At 44.6% G+C, this 25844-nt stretch overlaps 2 protein-coding genes across 6 annotated transcripts in view; one reads left to right on the top strand and one right to left on the bottom strand.

Annotated features, from left to right (window-relative positions):
• LOC142584702 (putative enoyl-CoA hydratase) overlaps positions 1–8095 on the top strand; it is a 78875-nt gene extending 70780 nt beyond the window's left edge. Inside the window, exon 8 of the mRNA XM_075694905.1 lies at positions 4407–8095. The gene's annotated coding sequence lies outside the window, so the exon portion shown is untranslated. The remainder of the gene's footprint in view (positions 1–4406) is intronic.
• A 13963-nt stretch (positions 8096–22058) lies between these two features.
• The window catches only part of PolE2 (DNA polymerase epsilon subunit 2), a 116739-nt gene continuing 112953 nt past the window's right edge, over positions 22059–25844 (bottom strand). For all 5 annotated transcript variants that reach the window (XM_075694908.1, XM_075694910.1, XM_075694907.1 and 2 more), the window contains one exon: positions 22059–22551. In XM_075694908.1, the coding sequence (XP_075551023.1) occupies positions 22459–22551 (93 nt within the window). In that variant the 3' untranslated portion in view covers positions 22059–22458. The remainder of the gene's footprint in view (positions 22552–25844) is intronic.

The following is a 25844-nucleotide window of genomic DNA, read 5'->3' on the forward strand; positions in this document are numbered from 1 at the left end:
ACGGGTGAGGATTGGAGCCAGGCATGTGCAGTGACTGAAATGCGCCTCTGTGAGCAGGGAACGTCTTGTTATTCACGAAGTGAACGAGTACATGCGCAGCGGTTTCAGCGTCCCGTTGTTTCATCGCAGCCGAGCACTCCTGCCCTTGGTGCACACGAGATGGCGCCACCAGTCTCATGTCGGCGAATTTTTTTTCGTTAGCCGTCGCTTCAGACGATGCGGATTTCGATTCATTCTGGCAGAATTGGCCAAACATCTGGCTCAGAACGTCGTACAAACGACAAATTACGGTCAAACGGCACCTGTGCGCAAAACTACAGCGTGAACAAGTACGCGAGAAAAAGACTACCGCTGCCTGCCGTTTTCACATGCGCACAGCAGACCCTCGGCATTTTGCGGCGTTGACACGGCTGCTCCACACATCAAACCACAAATACACGAGATCAAAGACGAGGTTTTCGAACAGCTCACACGAGGAAGCGGTACGAGTAGGACGGTCGAACAAAGAAAGCGCGTTGCTGCAAACGTCAACTCGCCCCTTCGCGCACTCAGTGTGGACGATCGCTCGCAATGGGCCTCGAGGTGGGTAAGCGTGACGTGATATCCGTTTTTGCCAGAGCTTTCGGAGGAGGCCGGTAGGTGCTGTGATTTGAGAAATATTCACTAAAATAATTACTTTTCGCTCACTTCTCCTCAGAAAGAGTGTTGTTTTCGTCGCTCTCGGTGCGACAGCTATCAATGGAGACAGAAATCTCGGCGACAAATTTTTTATTCACTATCCCTTTAATAAAGTTTTCTCACCTCACACAGCGTGAGCAAAAAAAGAAAAAACAAAGAGATAAATACAAGAATAGAAGACAGAGTGTCATAAAGCATGCACAGATCTTGTCTTCTGTCCTCCAACGTTAGCAGCCTGCAGGTGTTTTTGGTTATATTAAAGAAAAAAAACCTCTTTGCGTGCTGTTTTCGTAGAGGATGAGCCATTATGACAGATAGAACAGTGCCAGCCAGGAAAAGTGCCCTTGCTCTCCGAAAACAATGTAAATCCAAAACCACCACAACTCAGCATTCCCATGCACACAACAGCGACGCAGCACCTGTTTTCCCTCGAGGTAATATGGTAAGAAACATCATCATCATCATCATAAGCCTGGTTACGCCCACTGCAGGGCAAAGGCCTCTCTCATACTTCTCCAACAACCCCGGTCATGTACTAATTGTGGCCATGCCATGCCTGCAAACTTCTTAATCTCATCCGCCCACCTAACTTTCTGCCACCCCCTGCTACGCTTCCCTTCCCTTGGGATCCAGTCCGTAACCCTTAATGACCATCGGTTATCTTCCCTCCTCATTACATGTCCTGCCCCTGTCCATTTCTTTTTCTTGATTTCAACTAAGATGTCATCAACTCGCGTTTGTTCCCTCACCCAATCTGCTCTTTTCTTATCCCTTAACGTTACACCTATAATTCTTCTTTCCATAGCTGGTTGCGTCGTCCTCAATTTGAGTAGAACCCTTTTCGTAAGCCTCCAGGTACTGCCCCGTAGGTGAGTACTGGTAAGACACAGCTATTATATACTTTTCTCTTGAGGGATAATGGCAACCTGCTGTTCATGATCTGAGAGTGCCTGCCAAACGCACCCCAGCCCATTCTTATTCTTCTGGTTATTTCAGTCTCATGATCCGGATCCGCCGTCACTACCTGCCCTAAGTAGATGTATTCCCTTACGACTTCCAGTGCCTCGCTGCCTATCGTAAACTGCTGTTCTCTTCCGAGACTGTTAAACATTACTTTAGTTTTCTGCAGATTAATTTTTAGACCCACTCTTCTGCTTTGCCTGTCCAGGTCAGTGAGCACGCATTGCCTTTGGTCCCCTGAGTTACTAAGCAAGGCAATATCATCAGCGAATCGTAAGTTACTAAGGTATTCTCCATTAACTTTTATCCCCAATTCTTCCCAATCCAGGTCTCTGAATACCTCCTGTAAACACGCTGTGAATAGCATTGGAGATATCGTATCTCCCTGCCTGACGCCTTTCTTTATTGGGATTTTGTTGCTTGCTTTATGGAGGACTACGGTGGCTGTGGAGCCGCTATAGATATCTTTCAGTATATTTACATACGGCTCGTCTACACCCTGATTCCGCAATGCCTCCATGACTGCTGAGGTTTCGACAGAATCAAACGCTTTCTCGTAATCAATGAAAGCTATATATAAGGGTTGGTTATATTCCGCACCTTTCTCTGTCACCTGATTGATAGTGTGAATATGATCTATTGTTGAGTAGCCTTTACGGAATCCTGCCTGGTCCTTTGCTTGACAGAAGTCTAAGGTGTTCGTGATTCTATTTGCGATTACCTTAGTAAATAGTTTGCAGGCAACGGACAGTAAGCTGATCGGTCTATAATTTTTCAAGTCTTTGGCGTCCCCTTTCTTATGGATTAGGATTATGTTAGCGTTCTTCCAAGATTCCGGTACGCTCGAGGCCATGAGGCATTGCGTATACAGGGTGGCCAGTTTCTCTAGAACAATCTGTCCACCATCCTTCAACAAATCTGTTGTTACCTGATCCTCCCCAGCTGCCTTCCCCCTTTGCATATCTCCCAAGGCTTTCTTTACTTCTTCCGGCATTACCTTTGGGATTTCAAATTCCTCTAGACTATTTTCTCTTCCATCATCGTCGTGGGTGCCACTGGTACTGTATAAATCTCTATAGAACTCCTCAGCCACTTGAACTATCTCATCCATATTAGTAATGATATTGCCGTCTTTGTCTCTTAACGCATACATCTGATTCCTGCCAATTCCCAGTTTCTTCTTCACTGTTTTTAGGCTTCCTCCGTTCCCGAGAGCATGTTCAATTCTATCCATATTATTATCTCAGCTGTCTTACGCTTGTTGATTAACTTCGAAAGTTCTGCCAGTTCTATTCTAGCTGTAGGGTTAGATGCTTTCATACATTGGCGTTTCTTGATCAGATCTTTCGTCTCCTGCGAGAGTTTGCTGGTATCCTGCCTAACGGAGTTACCACCGACTTCCATTGCACACTCCTTAATGATGCCCACAAGATTGTCGTTCATTGCTTCAACACTAAGGTCCTCTTCCGGAGTTAAAGCCGAATACCTGTTCTCTAGCTTGATCTGGAATTCCTCTATTTTCCCTCTTACCGCTAACTCATTAATCAGCTTCTTATGTACCAGTTTCTTCCGTTCCCTTCCGGAAGAAGGTATTCATTATCCTCATATTATTCTGTTCCGCAAACTCTACTAATAACTCTCCCCTGCTATTCCTAGTGCCTATCCCATATTCCCCCACTGCCTTGAATAAAGGGAAAATGAGACATCCACCCGTTCGTAGCAATTGCTACAAAGGAAACCCATACGGGTTCCTCGAAAGAAAAGCCTCATAGTTGAAGAAAAATTCGTCCTGGTCCGGGACTCGAACCCGGGACCACCGCCTTTCCGGGGCAGCTGCTCTACCATCTGAGCTAACCAGGCGGCTAGCAGATGGCAGGGTGAAGTCGAATTTGTCGACAACATGAAGCAAAGGCAAGAGTTTGACGTAGTAGTTCTGCGGAAACCCGCAAGGTGGAGAGAAGCAATGAATAAAGGGAAAATGAGACATCCACTGCCTTGTCTCCGGCCTGCTTCTTGCCTACCTCGGCATTAAAGTCGCCCATTAGTATAGTGTATTTAGTTTTCACTCTACCCATCGCCGATTCCACGTCTTCATAGAAGCTTTCGACTTCCTGGTCATCATGACTGGATGTAGGGGCGTAGACCTGTACAATCTTCATTTTGTACCTCTTATTAAGTTTCACAAGAAGACCTGCCACCCTCTCGTTAATGCTATAGAATTCCTGTATGTTACCAGCTATATTCTTATTAATCAGGAATCCGACTCCTAGTTCTCTTCTCTCCGCTAAGCCCTGGTAGCACAGGACGTGCCCGCTTTTTAGCACTGTATAGGCTTCTTTTGGCCTCCTAACTTCACTGAGCCCTATTATATCCCATTTACTGCCCTCTAATTCCTCCAATAGCACTGCTAGACTCGCCTCACTAGATAACATTCTAGCGTTAAACGTTGCCAGGTTCATATTCCAATGGCGGCCTGTCCGGAGCCAGTGATTCTTAGCACCCTCTGCTGCGTCGCAGGTCTGACCGCCGCCGTGGTCAGTTGTTTCGCAGCTGCTGGGGACTGAGGGCCGGGGTTTGATTGTTGTGTTCATATAGGAGGTTGTGGCCAAGTACTGCACCAGGGTGGCCAATCCTGCTCTGGTGAGGGAGTGCGTTACTGGTTCTGGTCAACGGGATCAGGCCACACTCCAGGCCTGTTTGTGCAATTTGATCAACACGCGGATTTTTTCTTTTTTTTTTTTAATCCGGTGGAAAATTGCCGGCACCAGGATTCGAACCACGGACCTCTTGCACGCGAGGCGGGTGTTCTACCTCTACGCCACCGCTGCACCTGCACCTGCACAGAAGACAATGATTTTCAAGGCTGCCATTACTGACTACATACTTCAGACTAGTTGAGTAACAATATCTCCACTAATACTTTGTTTTTCATTTGCTTTATTTGAGTGTAAGAAACATGCTCTGTTGTAAGTGACGTGTGCTGCATTCGCGTCGTGTGTGTGTGTGCAAGCAGTGCACCGTGGCTACAGGACCACGCCACTCCGCTCGTTTGGTGGTAAATAGGTTCAGACATGCGATGCCTTTAGTGTAATAATTAATATATCATATTTCACAGCATAAGGGTACGAGACTTAATGTTACGTCGAACTACATGATGCGTGCCTGTATATTTCTTTTATATGTGACGCACTATTTTTTTGTAGTGAATGCAAGAAGCCTGTCTAGTATTTGCAATGTTGCCTGCTCTGTACGAGGCTGAGTGTGGGGCTTTGTGGAGATAAAGTGCCTCCTATTCATCCTGCCCTCTTCATGCTTGAAAGTGCGTGCACCTGCACTTCTTAGCAGCGTGTTGCAAGCATTGGCCAGTCACTCTGTCAACAATGTAAGGTGGAGCACAGTAGCTCATGGACAAAAGAATGTGTCCAAAAGGACACTACATCATCATTCTGGTCTGACATGCTATTCTCTTGAGTGTGTGCTGTTCCTGCCGATTGTCAGCTCGCAGCTACACGAGGTTCACAGAGACAAGTGGTTGGGAGTAGCATGTGCAAACAGCTCAGGATGAATGCACGCCACTGAGCAGAGCCTGCCATATTAGAAAGACTTCTGGCGGACTGTTGGGTTTCTTCGTGGTTGCAACAAGCACAGCTGTGAACAGTTGTGTGCTGAAAAAAATGCACAAACAGTGATTGTGTGTCAGCACCTTTGAGCATATCTGCACTCTTTGCACTCAACTCGCTGCAGAGCTTCATACATGAGGCATCTGTATTGAGCGACAAGGTCCATTTGATTTACCTGCACTTTCGGAATCAGTTCAGGAGGTGCTGAACTTCGCCTTTCCTTTCACCAGTTCGGTTTGGTGTCATCTGTATGTCGCCATTCATTTCGCCCAGAGCGGGCGTTGTGCAGGACAAGGTGCCGTGCCAGTTGTTCCATGCCAGGTCTGCATGAGTAAGAACTGGCGCTGAACTGTCGGGACTTTGCAAAGTGCAGGGGAACATGCCATCCCTGGCAGCCCAGTTGTTGTACTCCGTTAAAAACAGTACTCATCTGTCTGGCTTGATTTCCTTCCTTAAAACTCTGTGCTTGCTACTGTCCTGTCCGGAATGCTGTCACGCTGATAACACACATGCGGTTCACGGTGTGAAAGAGCAAGGTGCACAGTGTTAAAGAAAGGAAAAGCACGCAAGCTGGATGACAATTATTGTTTGGGGACAAGATGAGCTCCAAAGGGTGCAGACTTTTTTTTAGCACTGCTGAGCTCGAGGGTTTGATCCTTGTCACGGATGCCTCGTTTTGGTGAAATGCAGAAACTCTCTTCATTTAGGCACACGTGAAACCACCCCAGGCGGTCAAAATTAATCCGGAGCCCCCACTGTGGCATGCCTCATAATCAGATTGTTGTTTTCACGCGTACAACCCCAGAATAAATTTTTTTTTGAGGTGCAGGGTGAATCAAATGGAGCTATACTTAGCCATATTCTTCTTCCTTGAGCCATCTTTTGAATATGTTCTCCTGACCTAATTGGAATTGTGAGCTGTGTTAATGTCAGCTAGAGTTATTGAACTACTGAAAGCTTTGAATCAAATTTAACATGAATATTTAAGAAAAAGTAACTTCCAATGTGAAATTCAATGTGTAAAATGGGGGGCCCAATGGGGGGCCCACAAAGTCCACCTGGAAAAGAATTTTTTTTTGTGTAAACTGAAATGACAAATCTGCAGGTTACCAAAATATAGAAAACTGTTGATTGGATGAATCTGTATGCAGAAAATAGCCTACTGAACCGTGCACTAGCTCTCCATCAGATTTATAGAATGGTCATCTCCTCCTGTCCCATTGAAAAGCACTGTTTCTTTAGGCAAACTTCATGAAACTGTCCCAGCTTATTGCTACACAAAGAAACTTGTAGCATAAGTGCAGTTTAGACAAAAAAGTGAAACAGTAGCAGTAATCGGGTGGTATGAAAAAATGCACATAAAGATATGTTGGATAGGCAGGCATACCCAAAATAACAAAAATTGTACTGCACGATTCTGCACTCTGAGAAGTTTTTTGGCACCTAATCTTGTGTTGAGGGTCTCTGGTATATGTAGCATGTTCTAGTTTTGAGCAGACTAGCAGCTTGTATAACTCAAGTGTATGGAGTAATTGATGTTAATGTTTTAAAAAAATTTATGCAGCATGCTGCTAGTATCAGCATTGGCAGGAGTTAAATGCAGTGTTAAAAGTGATAGTGGAAACTGCACTCCCAAACCTGGTAGCCAATGCATTAGCATGCATTATTTGTTACGGAGCAGTAAAAGTCAAGTTCATTGCTTCAGTTTATTTTGCCTTTGTTTCTTTTACTGTACAAAGCTGCTGTGTCACATGGAACCAAACTTGAGTTGCCATGAATTTACACTTTGTGCCAATTGTAAATCATTCTTATTAAAGACTTGGCATACAGTCGGAGAACTGAGAGTGAGATTTCAAGATTGGTATGAGACTTTCTGTACAGCAGTCATTCTCAGCATTTCTCTTAGATTTCAGTCAACGGAGTGTAGTCATCACATTGTGCAATCATCATCACGTCACAATTGTCACCCTTTTGCCGTGTGATTTGAGAGTTTCACTGTGAACATTTCGCTGTTTTTGGATTACTGAATCGCCAGAGGTATAAATACCCAGGTTGGTGGCGCAGAGTTCAATCTGACCAACAGGGTTGGCATTGCAGTAACCAAGCGTGTTCTACTTCACTGCTGGCGTAAATTTTCGACAGCAGCGTAGTCTTGAATACGATGCCTTTTTAATCGAATGCTTTTCCAGAAGGATATATCTATAAAGCATTGTGGTTAAATAAAGCATTGTAAGATGCCACTATCAGCGTCCAGTAACCCGATATTGCACAAATTCCCTTGTGTATACCGCTAAAAGTTTCTATTAACTGCGTTGTAAACAGTAAATGGCTTAGCAGTACCAAAGGTGTTGAGTCTCTTTCTTGCACCACTTTAAAGTCACTGTATACCAACAAGCCACCATGATCGTTCTACTAAGCCCAGAGTTGACCGGCATAATCACTGTGCTTTGTCGGTTGCTGCAACATGTGGCAGTGCTTGAGACACTCTGGTGCCTTGGAGTGCATGTTGAAAATATGAAAGGACATCGGTCAAATGTAGTGCGACTACTTCAGTTGATAGACAACACTTTCTGAAAAAATGAGGTGGCCCATTGAATAGAATAACTTGCAATGGTTAACTAACTCACTATGTGTCCACTCACTTTTCCCCGCCTATTGGCGGGGAAAAGTGAGTGGACACACACAAGCGCTAACTTCATTTATAAGAAAAATTGGGGGTCTTTAAGACAATAAACAATGATCATGAAAAAAAGGGTGGACATATTTATGCACATTCAATATTTCTCATGCAGAAGCAAAGATGACATGTGCGCACCATATCACAGACATACACACACAAAAGAAGGGGTATATTGAATATTTTATTTACAAAGCAAGCAAAAAGCATGCTTACACACTTGCAATTTAAACGCTTTTTTTTGCTGGTTCAAGAATCGGCCTATAGTGAGTTAACCTCCATCTGTCGACTCAACGAATCATGTCTCAAATCGACACTGAATCAAGAAGAACCTCGTCAATCACCTGCACAGAAGACAATGATTTTCAAGGCTGCCGTTACTGACTACATACTTCAGACTAGTTGAGTAACAATATCTCCACTAATACTTTGTTTTTCATTTGTTGTTTTACATTTGCTTTATTTGAGTGTACTTGTCATGTGCTAAGTCCAACATTTTTTAGGAATTTTTGTTTTCGTGCTAATGCTTTGTTGTTGCTGATGTTTTTCTTTATGTACATTTTAACCATTCCCTCTATGACGCCCAATGGGCCTTGAGGGTATTGTGAATGAATGAATGAATGAATGAATGAATGAACTTTTGCTAATACAGTGATAGGTCAGGAGAATTGAAGGTCTGTCCAATATCTCATTGATGGCTTGAAAACGACAGTGCAAAGTTATAAAGCCAATGAGTTATGAGCGGCATGAGATAGCTGCTGCCTCACAGCGGTTGACTTTTTCAATAATAGCAAGAATGGCAAAAACATACAGCACCCGCATGTGCATATGTAGAACTATACCATCAAAAAAAGAATTGCCGATGATTACGTTGCTTCCTAATGCGAAATTTGAGTGCAGCTCTTCAGCTGTTTCGGCTTTATGATATTGGCGGCGAGGAGTTAAGGAGTCGCCATCTATCGGAAGCGGCTCGCTGGCGTAGTATGAGGGATCACGCCGCGCGCTCCTCATAGGTTTTGCTGTCAGCGCTCATTGAAAACTCCACGCGTGAGCTCTCGCGGACATTTTTGTAAGTACTTTCGAAATGAGAGAAGTTTTTTTTACTGTCTAAATAATAATCTTGGGCAAACTGCAAGCACAGAATCGTTTACAGACGCTATCTCTTTACCGAATACGTACAGTGAACGCCACTGCGCGCGGTCGCCGCGATGGATGTCTCCCGAACCAGCTTCTTGCGTAAAAGGTAGCCAAACGCTGAGAGTAAACTATGTGAAATATGTTGTTAGAGTGGGCTGTCTGTATAACCAAATGGGGCATAACAGAATGAAGCCTCAATGCAGCGATCGCATGGGTTCGCAGTGACCGACTGCGCGTCTGCATGCATGTCCGCGAACAATGTTTTGCTTTCACTGTGAGCGCGTTTTCGCACCGTGCCATGAGCTTTAGGCCGCAGAATATGAGCCTTTGACAGTATAAAAGCAACCATTAATTGTTGCGTGGGTGCTATCAGAGTTGTCCAAAATAATTTAATTGTAGAGACTTCGACATCTACGGGGACTGTGATGTGCCGTCGTGACGATTCAATCTTTTTTTTTTCTTCTATATTCTTGGACGTTTCCATATTATTTGTCGAGTTGCGTTGCACTGTATGTTTATCGGTGTTCTCAGCGTGCGATTCCCGCTGCTTCTTTTTTGTATAATCCAGTGCATTAATTCATAACAGGTACAAACATGACCATATGCCATGCCTTTTTTTAATGTGCGTCTTACCGCTCCCTTTCCATTCCAGTGAACTTGCCAGTATCTATAGCATCGACAAGTTCCTAGACCAGACCGTCATGAAATTAGTCGGGCAGCGGACTCGGCCGAGCGTCTCAGCGCGCGTTTTCCGAACATCGCAGACCCGGCGCCGTAGCAGAAATCTTTCTCGCGTCTGTGCTTGCTGCATACCCGAGTTGTAGCCGATAACTGTTTGCCGGTTTTATGTTTTGCGAGCCAAGCTTCACGCAGCTTCTTGTCCTGCGGCTACGTGTGAATAAGCTTGGCTGACACCGGGCTCCGTTGCGTACGTCCGGCACTGCGGCACCGAGCAGTAGCCTACCATGTTGCGCGCCTTCAAAGGCAGCCACTACCTATTCTAGTGCTTTCAAGCGTTGTAAAGGAGAGACTTGAAGCGGGAAAATCTCCCCACTAAATGAGGACCGCAGCGTACGAGGGAATTTGAACTCTCGTTCTCAGCTTGCTTCGGCGCTCTCAAAGCAGCCGACGCGGCCGCTATGTCCACGTGATCTCCAATAGCACGTCACGCCGACGGTGGCGCCAACTTTTCCAGTGGTGGAGCTCGAGGCCAATATTGAGGCAGAGAATTCGAGCAAGATGTGTATGTACAGTTACAGACAGCTTTTCATTCTTCACTCATATTCCTTCTTCAAGAAGCACTCCACTCCCAGTTCTTGATTGTCATGAAGGAAGCTTTGTGGTCGGAGAAATAGATGGATATATGCTTGACTTGCTGCACCAATGCCTGGTTTGGCGTAGCGCACCTCTGGATTCTGGTGGTGACAGCGCTGGGCCTCTGCTCGGGGCAGCTCATTTAGCAGCGGCGGCAGACGAAGGACGTCTACCGGCTGCCTCGCTCATGGCTCAGAAAGAACTAGCTGAGGATAAACTGTTTATATAGGCAGACAGATTATATAGTAATATATCAGTCTGTGAGCCTTGGACAATCCGTCTCATGCGGAACATTTCGCTCCAGCTGCCGCAAACGGAGCATAGCTTGGTGCAACTGCCTCGCTTATCGAGAGGTCGCGGGAGGCAGTGCGTAGGTAAAACCCCTGGATTATTTGAAAGTAGCGACACTCTCCTCCTCGCGGCGCTTTCCTCGATTCTCCTCGCCCGGCGGCTACGCACGGCGTGCTTTTTCTCCTGGGCTCCCGGGGACGGGCTGCAGGATTCTATGGAGGCGTGTTATTTTGGGCCAGTTGCGTGCCCCAATGGGGTTGAAAATTTTGAGAAATGCTAATAACAGCATCGATAATGCTGGAGGCAATGTTTATGAGGAGGTTGGTTTTTTTCTTAAAGCCGTATGAACGGGGTATACAGATGTAAAGGGAGCCTTAAGGCGATTTCTATACTCAACACAATTTTTCTGCCACGTGATCAGATGCTTTACTTCGTGTGTCTGAGCTAGTATTGTTTGCGACACATCCCTTTGTGTGTGGCTTAAGCGAAAGCCTTAGACCTCTGTTTCAAGGTCCCGTTGTGAGCTACAGAAAATAGCATGTGACCGAAGGAAGGCGGGAAGCGAACCAAAGCATGTGCAGCCGCGCATAAGAGATGATTAACGATTGGCAAAGTAATAATTGATTAGTGATTGGATTAAGATGAATTCGGGTGTATTAAAGTGGATTAAAGTCGATGACAGTGAATTAGGGTGAATGAAGGTGGATTAAGGTTAAATTATGGGGTTTTACGTGCCAAACCACTTTCTGATTATGAGGCACGCCATTGTGGAGGACTCCGGAAATTTCGACCACCTGGGGTTCTTTAACGTGCACCTAAATCTAAGTACACTGGTGCTTTCGCATTTCGCCCCCATCGAAATGCGGCCGCCGTGGCCGGGATTCGATCCCGCGAGTGGATTAAGGTGCATAAAGGAGGACAAGGTTGGATTAAGGTCGATGAAGGTAGATTAGGGTGGGTGCGCTGAGGCGCATTAAGGACGATTATAGTGGATTAAAGTGCATGAAGGATAAGGGTGGATTAAGAAGGATTGAGCCGCATTAAGGAGGATTATGATCGGCTAGGGTGAATTAAAGTGAATGAAGGATGATTATGGTGGATTAAGGGGGATTAGGGTGGGCTAAGGTAGATGAATGTAGATTTGGGTGGATTAAGGTGAATTAAGGACGGTTATTGTGGATTGGGGTGGATTAAATTGAATGAGAAAGCATTAGGGTTGATTAAGGAGGATTAATGTGCATTAAGGAGGGCTAGAGATTTAGGTCGACGAAGGTGGATTAGGGTGCATTAAAGAGGACTTTCGTGGATTATGGTGGATTAAAGTGAATGAATGAGGATTAAGGTCGATGAATGTGGATTAATGTACATTAGGAGAATAATAGTAGACTAATGGGTCTTAATACTCAATGAACCCTAATTCACCTTAGTCTACCCTAATCCACCTTAATGCTCATTGGAATCGGCCGCCATTGGAATCTGAACCTGGCAACGTTTAGTGTTAGAACGTTATCTAGTGAGGCGAGTCTAGCAGTGTTATTGGAGGAATTAGAGGGTAGTAAATGGGATATAATAGGGCTCAGCGAGGTTAGGAGGACAAAAGAAGCATATACAGTGCTAAAAAGCGGGCACGTAATGTGCTACCGGGGCTTAGCGGAGAGACGAGAACTAGGAGTCGGATTCCTGATTAATAAGGACATAGCTGGTAACATACAGGAATTCTATAGAATTAACGAGAGGGTGGCAGGTCTTGTTGTGAAACTTAATAAGAGGTACAAATTGAAGGTAGTACAAGTCTATGCCCCTACATGCAGTCATGATGACCAGGAAGTCGAAAGCTTTTATGAAGACGTGGAATCGGCGATGGGTAAAGTCAAAACAAAATACGCTATACTAATGGGCGACTTTAATGCCAAGGTAGGCAAGAAGCAGGCTGGAGACAAGGCAGTGGGGGAATATGGCATAGGCACTAGGAATAGCAGGGGAGAGTTATTAGTAGAGTTTGCGGAACGGAATAATATGAGGATAATGAATACCTTCTTCCGCAAGTGGGATAGCCAAAAGTGGACGTGGAGGAGCCCGAACGGCGAGACTAGAAATGAAATAGACTTCATACTCTGCGCTAACCCTGGCATCATACAAGATGTGGACGTGCTCGGCAAGGTGCGCTGCAGTGACCACAGGATGGTAAGAACTCGAATTAGCCTAGACCTGAGGAGGGAATGGAAGAAACTGGTACATAAGAAGCCGATTAATGAGTTAGCGGTAAGAGGGAAAATAGAGGAATTCCAGATCAAGCTACAGAACAGGTATTCGGCTTTAACTCAGGAAGAGGACCTTAGTGTTGAAGCAGTGAACGACAATCTTATGGGCATCATCAAGGAGTGCGCAATAGAAGTCGGTGGTAACGCCGTTAGACGGGAAACCAGTAAGCTATCGCAGGAGACGAAAGATCTGATCAAGAAACGCCAATGTATGAAAGCCTCTAACCCTACAGCTAGAATAGAACTGGCAGAACTTTCTAAGTTAATCAACAAGCATAAGATAGCGGACATAAGGAACTGTAATATGGATAGAATTGAACAGGCTCTCAGGAACGGAAGAAGCCTAAAAGCAGTGAAGAAGAAACTAGGAATAGGCAAGAATCAGATGTGTGCGTTAAGAGACAAAGCTGGCAATATCGTTACTAAAATGGATGAGATAGTTCAAGTGGCTGAAGAGTTCTGTAGAGATTTATACAGTACCAGTGGCACCCACGACGATAATGGAAGAGAGAATAGTTTAGAGGAATTCGAAATCCCACAGGTAACGCCAGAAGAAGTAAAGAAAGCCTTAGGAGCTATGCAAAGGGGGAAGGCAGCTGGGGAGGACCAGGTAACAGCAGATTTGTTGAAGGATGGTGGGAACACTGTCCTAGAAAGATTGGCCGCCCTATATACACAATGCCTCATGACCTCGAACGTACCGGAATCTTGGAAGAACGCTAACATAATCCTAATCCATGAGAAAGGGGACGCCAAAGACTTGAAAAATTATAGACCGATCAGCTTACTGTCCGTTGCCTACAAAGTATTTACTAAGGTAATTGCAAATAGAATCAGGAACACCTTAGACTTTTGTCAACCAAAAGACCAGGCAGGATTCCGTAAAGGCTACTCAACAATAGACCATATTCACACTATCAATCAAGTGATAGAGAAATGTGCAGAATATAACCAACCCTTATATATAGCTTTCATTGATTACGAGAAAGCGTTTGATTCAGTCGGAACCTCAGCAGTCATGGAGGCATTACGGAATCAGGGTGTAGATGAGCCATATGTAAAAATACTGGAAGATATCTATAGCGGCTCCACAGCCACCGTAGTCCTACACAAAGAAAGCTACAAAATCCCAATAAAGAAAGGCGTCAGACAAGGAGATACAATCTCTCCAATGCTATTCACAGCATGTTTACAGGAGGTATTCAGAGACCTGGAGTGGGAAGAATTAGGGATAAAAGTTGATGGAGAATACCTTAGTAACTTACGATTCGCTGATGATATTGCCTTGCTTAGTAACTCAGGGGACCAAAGGCAATGCGTGCTCACTGACCTGGACAGGCAAAGCAGAAGAGTGGGTCTAAAAATTAATCTGCAGAAAACTAAAGTAATGTTTAACAGTCTCGGAAGAGAACAGCAGTTTACGATAGGCAGCGAGGCACTGGAAGTCGTAAGGGAATACATCTACTTAGGGCAGGTAGTGACGGCGGATCCGGATCATGAGACTGAAATAACCAGAAGAATAAGAATGGGCTGGGGTGCGTTTGGCAGGCACTCTCAGATCATGAACAGCAGGTTGCCATTATCCCTCAAGAGAAAAGTATATAATAGCTGTGTCTTACCAGTACTCACCTACGGGGCAGTACCTGGAGGCTTACGAAAAGGGTTCTACTCAAATTGAGGACGACGCAACCAGCTATGGAAAGAAGAATTATAGGTGTAACGTTAAGGGATAAGAAAAGAGCAGATTGGGTGAGGGAACAAACGCGAGTTGATGACATCTTAGTTGAAATCAAGAAAAAGAAATGGGCATGGGCCGGACATGTAATGAGGAGGGAAGATAACCGATGGTCATTAAGGGTTACGAACTGGATTCCAAGGGAAGGGAAGCGTAGCAGGGGGCGGCAGAAAGTTAGGTGGGCGGATGACATTAAGACGTTTGCAGGGACAACATGGGCACAATTAGTACATGACCGGGGTAGTTGGAGAAGTATGGGAGAGGCCTTTGCCCTGCAGTGGGCGTAACCAGGCTGATGATGATGATGATCCACCTTAATACTCCCAATCCACCTTAATACAACCTACATCACCCCTAACGCACCTTAACCTACCCTGTATGGTCTTAATCCTCCTTTATCAACCCTAATCCATCATAATTCGCCTTAATCTTCCTTCATCCACCTTAATCCTTATTCATTCACCTTAATACACCCTAATCCACCTCTATCAAGCCCAATCCAGCTCCATGGTACCTAATCCACCTTAATCTACCCTAATCCATCCTAATCGGTCTTAGTCCTCCTTTATCAACCCTAATTCACAATTGTCCACATTGATCGACCTTAATCTTCCCTTTATTCACCTTAATCCTCCCTAGTCCTTGTTCATGCACCCTAATCGGTCTTCATACCCTGTCATCAACCCTTCACCTTAATCCACCATAATCCGCCTTAATCCTCCTCGACCAACCTTTTATTCATGCGTCTTAAACCTTCTTAATGCACTCTAATCCACCTTAATCTTCTTTAATACACTCTAATCAACCTTAAGCCTCCCTAATCCACCTTATGTCGCTCACTAATACTTAATTAACTTGGGTAATCATTCTCTTATACAGGGTTGGACATGCTTTGGGTCACCTCTGGCCTTCCTTGTGTCACGTGATACTTTCAGTTTACAACGCGACCTTGAAACATAGAGATCTAAAGGCTTTCGCCTGAAAACTTACAAAAAAAAAAAAAAAACTCAATGTTGTCTACCTAACGCTCATCACCTGCAATACCACATGTATACTTGCCACTAATTTTTTCAGGGCGCAAAGCAGGATCTATAATGCTGCCCTTCCGACTGAATAACAACAGCTAGCGACGTACGAGGTGATGGAGCTGCCCCAGAATATTAAGCATACTGAGGACAACCGCAACAAAAACACTGGGGAGCAGGCCGGAAGAATGAAAAAAAAAAATGCAGCATTATGGGATGCTTTGCTACGAGGTATAAGAAAGATGCCTCAGCTCGCAAACAGCAATGTTCTTTGTCGGAACAAAGTTATTTCGGCCAATGTCATGCAGCCACTGCTTCCTGCGCAAGCCGTCACGCTTTCCTTGTGGTATCATAAAACGGCATAACCATATTCAGGCTTCTTGCTGCAGTTATATGCGCAACAGCCCGGCATAGCGCTAGCACATAGAGCAGGAAACACAGCGTACAACGTTCGCTACGCAGAGCTAAAGCGCTGAGCCAGCCGTGCTCAGGAGGAAAATGGCGCGAACGAAAAAGAAAAACACAAGCAAAACTCAAGATCCGTGCATTTCCAAGGGCAACGGCAGGGCAGAAAAACGGGGGAAAAACTGGTTGCCGCGGGGGAATGCGCAAGGAGCGAGGAGGTCGCACAGGCGGCGGCAGAGTTCAAAGAGTGTCGCTACTTTCTAATTATCAAGGGACTTTACGCGTAGGCACATAGGAACGTTGCGCGTACGAAGAGATGGCAGCGACTGACTGACGCTGCTAGCGAGTGAACTGAAGGCAGCTCCGTGTTTCGGCCTGGGAAGCGCGCACCTTGATCCACTGATACCGACCCGGTGCTTTGGCAACCGGAGAACACTGCGCGCTCTCGCACGGTCGCCACCACAAAAGAGGGGGTGGGGGAAGGTACACACAGTGGCGAGCGGCGGTGGCTATGCATTTCGGCTTAGGCAGCAGCACGTCATCGAGATCAACCACCACCAAGCCGGCACTCTGATTGCCACCGCACAGGGGTGGCATTGGAGGAGGAGCGAAGAGAGCAAGGCTCGCGCCGTGCGTGAGAGATGGCGCCAGGAGCACGCGCAGTTAGAGCAGTGCGCTGGCCCCACCTACGGAGCTGGTTACGGTGAGGCACAATGGCGAGGGCGACATGAAAGGGGCGCCAAAGAGCTGTGCTCTAGAAAGAAACAACAAAGTAATGCATAATGCCTGTACAGATCAATTTTTTTTGCGTGCCCATGCTCTCTCAAAAAAGACACATACAAGAGCGAATCAGAAGGCCTCTGCCCCTGTTTTTTATTAGCCAAAATAAGGTGCATACAGGTAATTACAGATGCACATACTATTCTACGTACCTTACACTATTCTTCCACATAGTCCCCACACCTGTTCGGACATTTGTCCCATTGCAGTGCTAAACTTGAGATGCCCCTGTGGTAGAATTTGTCTGGCTGACTTCAAGTCATTGTCATGCAAGTCTTCATGGCCTTTGTGAACTCGCAACACCACCATCTCACACTTCTCAAAGCAAGACACCATTCCTCGTACGTGGGCTGCATTTCCCTGTGGATTTCGATGGGTGTTCGTCCCTTGCTCCATAGAAAACGAATCACACTTTGTTGCTCGTAAGCCATGGACGTGTGAAGCACAACCGCCATCTTTAACAACTCGCAGTAGTGCTGTGCCGCGGAGCTATCGGCAGATAAGGCCAGGCCGCTCCAGGAAAGGTCCACCACTGGCAATGGATATGTTGACTTCGCATTTACAGCTGTCATTTGGCTAAAAAAATAAGGGCAAAGACTTTCTGCTTTGCCCTCATATTTACATTTCTGTGTGAAGTGAAAACATAAGAAAACATATCAGAATATGCTTTCTTTTTATTTACATTAATTGGTGTATGTGACAGTGGTGTCCTTGATTCAGATTCCTTCTTTCAGAGCTACAGCACATTCAAGAACTGGCTTCGCCACAATTAAATTAGAATTCCAAGCAATTACGTGTTACAGGTGCCCCGCTTTGTGTGTTACCACTCATGCTTCTTCATGATCGCACTGCGCTTAGTATTACATTGACAGATGACCTAAAGAATGAACATAAAGGAACACAGTGTGGACATACGTGGTGTAAACTACCAGCTCATTTACTACTATTAGAGAACACCCTTACTATATCCATGGTGATGGGGAGGAGGGGGGCGAAGGGGTGAAGTATAATATATGACAAGGTGACGACGTGTGATGATGTGATGAGCCGGAACAGTGGCGTTCGCTTGCACCCATTGGCCCACTCTTATATTTGCACATGCTGTCATAGCTTATATTTCATCGCCCCCCCCCCCCCCATCGCCATATATATAAGCACATTCTCTAACAGTTTGGTAACACACCTTTGTGCTAATCAGAACCATGGGCATAACACTTTCCCTATTCCCAATTGTTATAGTAGTATGCAGAATTCTGAGACAGTGCACCACCTACATGGCATCATGTGTCTGCAGCGACATTGACTGTCGCTGCTGAAGGCAATCACTTTGCCTTCGACGCAAAGCACAATGAATACCATTGCCATGTTTGGATCGTCACCAGTCGCCGATCTCAATGTGCCTCACAAAGTCGAAACCCAGTAGATGAACGCTCAAGGGGTGACCCCACACCCATGTTCCTGAGTGTTGTTGGACAACTTGCGCACTTACTTAGATATACAAGGTCATGCAGATATTGAAAAGGGGCTGCATGTGCTTGTAGAGAGGCTGTTATTACCAAAGATCTGACCTAAGCACCAGATAGAAATTATAAGCATTTAGTAATTCCCGGTGCTATGACCGCTCGAAATAAATTTTCATGTTCAATCTAATTGCCAGGCAGCAATAAGTAGCTTCACTGAGCAAATTTTTAATAGCTGGTTGGCATCCTGCTCGACGTCAACGAAGGTTATCTGTGAGGGTGTCTTTGTGTCGTCAGCAGTGCTGCCACAATCAGATGTTACTTTTTTCTGAATTGGTCCCCTAAAAACGTATCAATGGGGTTCTGCTGTACATTGGTTATAGCAGGGTCCTTCAATACTTTTCATCTGGTTATGAAACTTGCGCGTAACACTATGGGAAAGCTTCATATAACGCCCACAGTGGATGCATCGTGGCACTGGCACAAGTAGAAGCTGGACTGGAGCGGACGCCGAACAGATGCCACAAGCGTTCTGTGCGTACGCTCGCTGTTGTGCAAGGGTCAACTGGCTGTATCGGCAGGTGAACATAGGGACACAGTGTGTGAATCACCACACTGTTTCTGTACAGTGTTCAGAAACTTAAACACGAACAATTTCGTAGCAACTACAATGCCTTGTTTCATTTCCAGGTTCAACTGCGTTCACAGCAGCGACTTAATTCACAATTCAAATTGTACACTTGGACTACTAAATTGTTAGGAACTGACTACAGAGCAAGTTCACGTTGCTCTTTTATGTAATTGTCTAAAAAGAAAAGAAACATTTCAAAGTAACAAATGATTACTAAGCTAATTACTAAATTACTGAACTTCTTACTAAATTATTGGTCATTACTAAACTAATCAACACATCTAACCAACTGATACCTAACCAAAACATAGGTAATTACTAAACTATCAAACTAATAACTAACCTAATTCAATAAGTAATGTAACAAACTACAGTAAAAAATATACTCAGCCAATAAACTAATGATCATCATCAGCCTGGTTACGCCCACTGCAGAGCAAAGGCCTCTCCCATACTTCTCCAACTACCCTTGTCATGTACTAAATGTGGCCATGTTGTCCCTGCAAACTTCTTAATCTCATCCGCCCACCTAACTTTCTGCTGCCCCCTGCTACGCTTCCCTTCCCTTGGAATCCAGTCCGTAACCCTTAATGACCATCGGTTATCTTCCCTCCTCATTATATGTCCTGCCCATGCCCATGTCTTTTTCTTCATTTCAACTAAGATGTCATTAACTCGTGTTTGTTCCCTCATCCGATCTGCTCTTTTCTTATCCCTTAACATTACACCCATCATTCTTCTTTCCATAGCTCGTTGTGTTGTCCTCAATTTAAGTAGAACCCTTTTCGTAAGCCTCCAGGTTTCTGCCCCATATGCGAGTACTGGTAAGACACAGCAGTTATACACTTTTCTCTTGAGGGGTAATGGCAACCTGCTGTTCATGATCTGAGAATGCCTGCCAAACACACCCCAGCCCATTCTTCTTCTTCTGATTACATGATCCGGATCCGCGGTCACTACCTGCCCTAAGTAGATGTATTCCTTTACCAATTCCAGTGCCTCGCTACCTATTGTAAACTGCTGTTCTCTTCCGAGACTGTGAAACATTATTTTAGTTTTCTGCAGATCAATTTTTAGACCCGCCCTTCTGCTTTGCCTCTCCAGGTCGGTGAGCATGCATTGCACTTGGCCCCCTGAGTTACTAAGCAAGGCAATATCATCAGCGAATCACAAGTTACTAAGATATTCTCCATTAACTCTTATCCACAATTCTTTCCAATCTAGGTCCCTGAATACCTCCTGTAAACACGCTGTGAATAGCACTGGAGAGATCGTATCTCCCTGCCTGACGCCTTTCTTTATTGGGATTTTGTTGCTTTCTTGATGGAGGACTACGATGGCTGTAGAGCCGCTGTAGATATCTTTCAGTATTTTTACATACGGCTCGTCTACGCCCCGATTCCGTAATGCCTCTATGACTGCTGAGGTCATCCTACCTAGCAAAATTTAATCTACTATGACCTGAACAGTATGGCTTTCGGCAGGGTTGCTCAACTGAGCTTGCGCTTCTAACCTTCACAGATAAAGTCAAGAAGGCAATCAACCAACGCTTGCCGGTTGGATGTGTATTTATAAATTTAAGCAGAGCTTTTGACACCTTTAATCTCAAAATTCTAATACATAAACTTGAATTTTACGTCGTAACTGGCCCACCGCTTCAGTTTATTTCTAGCTACCTAACCAATCGTACCCAAGTTGTTCAGATTGATGGCAAACTCTCATCTTCTAAGAACATATATCAAGGCGTTCCTCAGGGCTCGATCCTTGGCCCGCTGCTGTTTCTACTATCTCATTTTTTTTATTTTGGGAGTCCCCCTGACAGTTTCTAACTTTGGGACGCCCTGTGTAGTGCTAATTCTGCATACAATTCTGTGTGAAACTGACATCGTTGATGAATAAAACTTGAACTTGAACATTAAATTATTCTGCCAAAGGTTTGCGTTGCATGTTCACTGTACAGACATGCTGAAATAAATGTGGAAGAACCTTTCCTTCTGAAAGATTTGCATAATCGCACACCCTGCCATCTGGCACGGCATATCACTTACTTATGCCAGCGCCTCTGGTGCCACCTTCTGTCCCTATGTGAAACTTTCAGGGAAGTTTCATGACCAGATTAAAAGTATTGAAGGACCCAGGTTATATTGTTTATTATTGTTAAATACACTTTTGTAGCACCTGAACGTTCTGCAATCGACAAAGGTCTCTGTGCATACTCAAGCTATCTGCAACAGCTTGTGGGACCGCCCCAACATTTTGTTGAAAAATGGTTGGGGTATGGGAATAATAATTTTTGAGACCAAATCAAAAATCAGCGTCTGCCAAGGCATCTAGCAGGAGTGGCCAGGAGTGAGCACGCGCTGGCAAGTGTGCGTGTTGTCTGACCTCAAGTTTTGTGTTCATCGAGGCTGGTTGAGCATTCAAAACTAGAGTAAATCAGCGAGACCCAGCAGCTATGGCATCGATAAGCAAGGTGGCCCAAGTTTAATTCCTACACGGGTAGTCGCGGCCGAGCATGAGCAGACGATAGTCGGCTTCTTCTGGAAGTACGTGCAGCAATTATTTTTGAAATCTGAAAGCACATTTTGGCTTACTTCAGCCTGTTTACTGAACTTTGTCAATAAATATACACAGTAACAGTAAGAAGAGGCCCACTGATCCAAACACCCTTCTTGATTAATGTTAGCTATTGACTGATAGCAGCAGCGTATGGGAATCTGCTAATGTTATGAAACATCCAGAAAAGAGTGAGGAGCAGGCTTCTGTTGAAAAGAGAGCTTTTGAGAGAATGGCGAGTTTCCACTCCGCTTGCAAGCTCCACATGTGACTGCAGAACTGAACTTGGCCGAGATGTTCACAGCAGCGTATGCTATACACGGACTGTGTTACTTCACCAAGCCTGAGGAGTGGTTCAGGACCCTTTTAAACTGCTCAACATGAAGCATTGTTTACTAGAAGCACCAATAGGGCATTCTGGACAAGCAAGCAGCTTGTTTGCATACACAGGACTCTTCAGAGTGTGCAAACGATCGCTGTATTGCCGGTAATGTCCAAATCCCTTAGTGACATACCCTGTATCACAGCGAAGGTTATCATATTTTATTCGTGTAATATACTCGTAGGGATCAAGTTTTATGTTTGATTGCATACAGCTAACATTCTGAAATATTCGAAAACTGTATGATAAAATATTCATGTTAACAGATAGTGACTATTCAATTCGAAGACTGAATCGAATAGGCCACTACTCGATTCTTTATTTGAAAGTTTTTGTTCACACACTTCAAGAAAATAATGTTGTGATTCACGACGGGCACGTTATCACTAGAAATTTATAGCAATTTATACAGGTCCACATGACTGCGCTAAGACTAAATGGGTGCCATTATTGTGTTTAAACACTTCCCACAATCACTCGGTCATGTTCATCTCTGCCGACATGGGAGCAAAGGTGAGCGAGCTGGAGGGCCATCGTCGAGGTCAATTACTCTGCGACATTCCCAATCTGGCTGTCTTCGACCTTCTTGAAGGCAGGGTAGTAGACCTTGAAGGCATAGTCTGTCTTTGGGAATGAACCCTGCATGGGAGAGAGACAGGCAGGGCTTAATTAAAACTATTTCCTTACCATGTAAAAAAATAGCCCTTTAATGAGGGCTTCGGCTGCAATTTTTCACATTCACCATATGATCATAGTTATATGCCAACAGAAAGCTAAAAACAACATGTTGGGGCGTAATATACTATATAACTTGTTAAACGCAACCTTTACTGAAATGTACAGGAAATGCTTATGTTACACTGAAAAGAAAGACAAGAGAAGGAAATAAGAAAATTGTTCCTCTTCAATTGCCTGCAGCATATGAATGTTTCTATGTTCTAGCTCATCTCAGACATGACCTACAAGAAATATTTTCTGCCTCGCGGACACTGCCTCTTTCTGGCAAGTTTCACTAATGTTTACCAAAGCAGCACACTCTGCTGTTGGGCTCACTGTAGCCAGTCGCTGCCACATGCTATGGAGGCACCTTTAAGCAAGACCTACATTATTGCCAACATCTCAGTCGGTAACCAAAAGACGGAAAATGAAACTTGTTGCTGAACATCTGATAACAATCTGGGCTGATATTGCGGATTACTATTGTCAAAAAAAAAAAAAAAAAAAAAAGCTCCCGCAATCTGCTATCATCCTTAAGCTCACTGCTGCTAGTGGCATCCAAGCAATCGTTTGAGGATGCAGTTGACTTGCAAGACCAATGTCATTCTTGCGAAGCCTCAGCTACTCTATCGTCTGCCGTGTTCACGATCACTGGGAAGACAAAAGTCTACTAAGACTATGTTTTAGATGGTGCAGTAAGGGCATCAGGAGCCTTGAAGTTGGGTGCAGTGCTTGTGGACTGCTTGTGACCCATGCTCAATGGGCGTGGTAAAAAAAAAAAAAAAAATTCTGCTGCACTGTTGGCAAGCAATGGTAAAATATCATCATATCAAAGTGCCTTAATGGTGCTTTGAGGCAGCTTCCAAAGGATCAATTCACAAAAACTACCGGACCAGTTTTGTTGTGCCACGATGGTATGCAAATTACATAAGCTTTTAAATTATGTTTCATTATTTAAATGCATAGCACTTTGGATGCTATGCGTATTACATTACTTATCTTACTGTTTCAACAGGTACAGGTAAACCTCGATATAACAAACTTTAAACCAGATTGAGGCTGTGTTAATAAATTTTTCTAAAGCATTCGACCGGGTTCCTTATCATTGCCTACATGTAAAATTTCAAGCTTTTAATCTTGATGAAACCATTTTAAGTTGGATTCATCATTTTTTTAACTGTTAGATTGCAGGCTGTCCTACTTGTTTCTTCACCTACTGCTGTTAAATCTGGAGTTCCCCAGGCATCTGTGTTAGTTAGGCACACTATTATTCCTTTTGTAGAATAACGATCTCCCCAATAATATCTCGTCGCAAATTCGTCTTTACGCAGATGACTGTATCATGTATCATCAGATTAAAGAACCTAACGATTATCTTCTGCTGGCTGATTTGACTACATTATCATCATGGTGTGACATGTGGCTATTGCAGATTAATGTTAATAAAACCAAGGCGATGACATTCACTACATGTAGCTCGAAATTATAATTTTCTTATATCAACAACGCTGCCACTGAGCTGGTAAATCAGTTCAAATACCTCGGTGTCATCATGTCAACAAACTTAACATCGAATCAGCACATAGAATAGCAAGGCGAGTAAAACACTAGGACTAATACGTAAAACACTCTACATGGCTACGCCTGACACAAAGCTTCTGGTGTACAACACTTTAGTCAGACAGCAGCTGGAATACACCTCTATTATTTGGAATCCGCATCAGGGATACTTAACGCAGTCACTGGAATCATTACAGAATCGTGCGATTCGTTTATAACAAGCAACTACACACACGACAGTATTACACACCTTCGAAACACCTTGAATCTTCAAATACTTCAACAAAGATGCATTTCTTTACTTCATTGCTTCTTCAAACTCTACCACAGCACTTGTACTTTCCGACTACAGTCAAACCTCGCAATAACGAAATCGACGAGGAACGCGAAAAAATTTGCTTTCGCGAGAATTTCATTGTTGCGGAAAGAGAGCACAGAGAGGTAATGCATCCCACAACAAAACTTTACAGTCAAAGTTCTGTTAGCCTGCTTTGGCAAGCTTTGCTCGAGGATATAGAACTGTGTTACCGACAGCACAAAGTGCGCTGCGTGCGTCGATCAGCAGTGGCAGCACTGCCGTGGAGCTGCGTTCTCGATCAATTACTTTCAGAGATAAAATCACTTTTGCAAAATTCTGTGTAACTGGCCACCAGACGCAGAGCAACAGCGCATGCAGCAGCATTTTTACAGCGCACGCAGCTGCTCGTAGGCGCCAACGCTTCTGGTGCCGAGCGCGAAAGTGATCATATCTCGTATACCCAAAGGCAAACGATCGAGATTGCGGCCCCTTCGGGCAAATCTATGCCCGGCATTGAATTCACGCGGTGCCTGTCAGGTGGCACCAAAACCAGCATTCTTGAAGCAAGGGATCCGTATTCGAGGACGATCGCTCAGTCACGGCAATCGTGGATCGCTCAATGTGTGGCACTCCATGCTGCAACCACCATCTCAAGCGCCATAAGCAATTCCATGTTGGTCGGACGTGGATTTGCTTTTCTTTTATTCCCTGCATTTCCCGCACCGAGGCGCACATTCACAATGCACAGCTGCGATCGGCGATCATTCAAAACGAGCGTTCAGTTTGCATTTAGTTTCGCCTCACGCCATCGGCCTAGGCTGCACCGAGTCGTCAGCTGTGGGGAACGCAAATTGAATGCGCGTTTCGAACAATGATCTCTGACCTCGCCTAGTAGGCGTGCAAAAACCGTCGTGACATGTCAGTAGCAACATGCGTGTCACTTCAAACGGGCGTTTAACAAACAAGATGGCTGCCATGACGTGTTTTCAATGCATGCGATTGCTTCCGACACTTGGTTGTTTTTGGTAAGCGGGACGCAAATGCATTGCAGGCCTCGCTTCAGCCTGTCAATCTTTAGGCAGCGTCGACAGCTCATCTTGGGTCGCTGACTCTCAATCAACAAAATTAATTGTTTTTCTCATTGAAACTAGTTTTTTTCAACTGCCCATTGATTCGAAAAATATTGTGGCCCTTCCATGTATGAAAATCCGTCGGCGACTGTACTTGGGTAATTGCATAAAAGGTCAAATTTCAATAGAACAAGATTTATATATATAAATCTGCTGATTTTACCTTCTTGGTTGTATCGATGTTTAACTGTATATGTTTAATGTGTACATATTCTGTTAGTGATGCT

Source organism: Dermacentor variabilis, chromosome 6 (assembly GCF_050947875.1).
Source record: "Dermacentor variabilis isolate Ectoservices chromosome 6, ASM5094787v1, whole genome shotgun sequence".
Classification (NCBI taxonomy): domain Eukaryota; kingdom Metazoa; phylum Arthropoda; class Arachnida; order Ixodida; family Ixodidae; genus Dermacentor; species Dermacentor variabilis.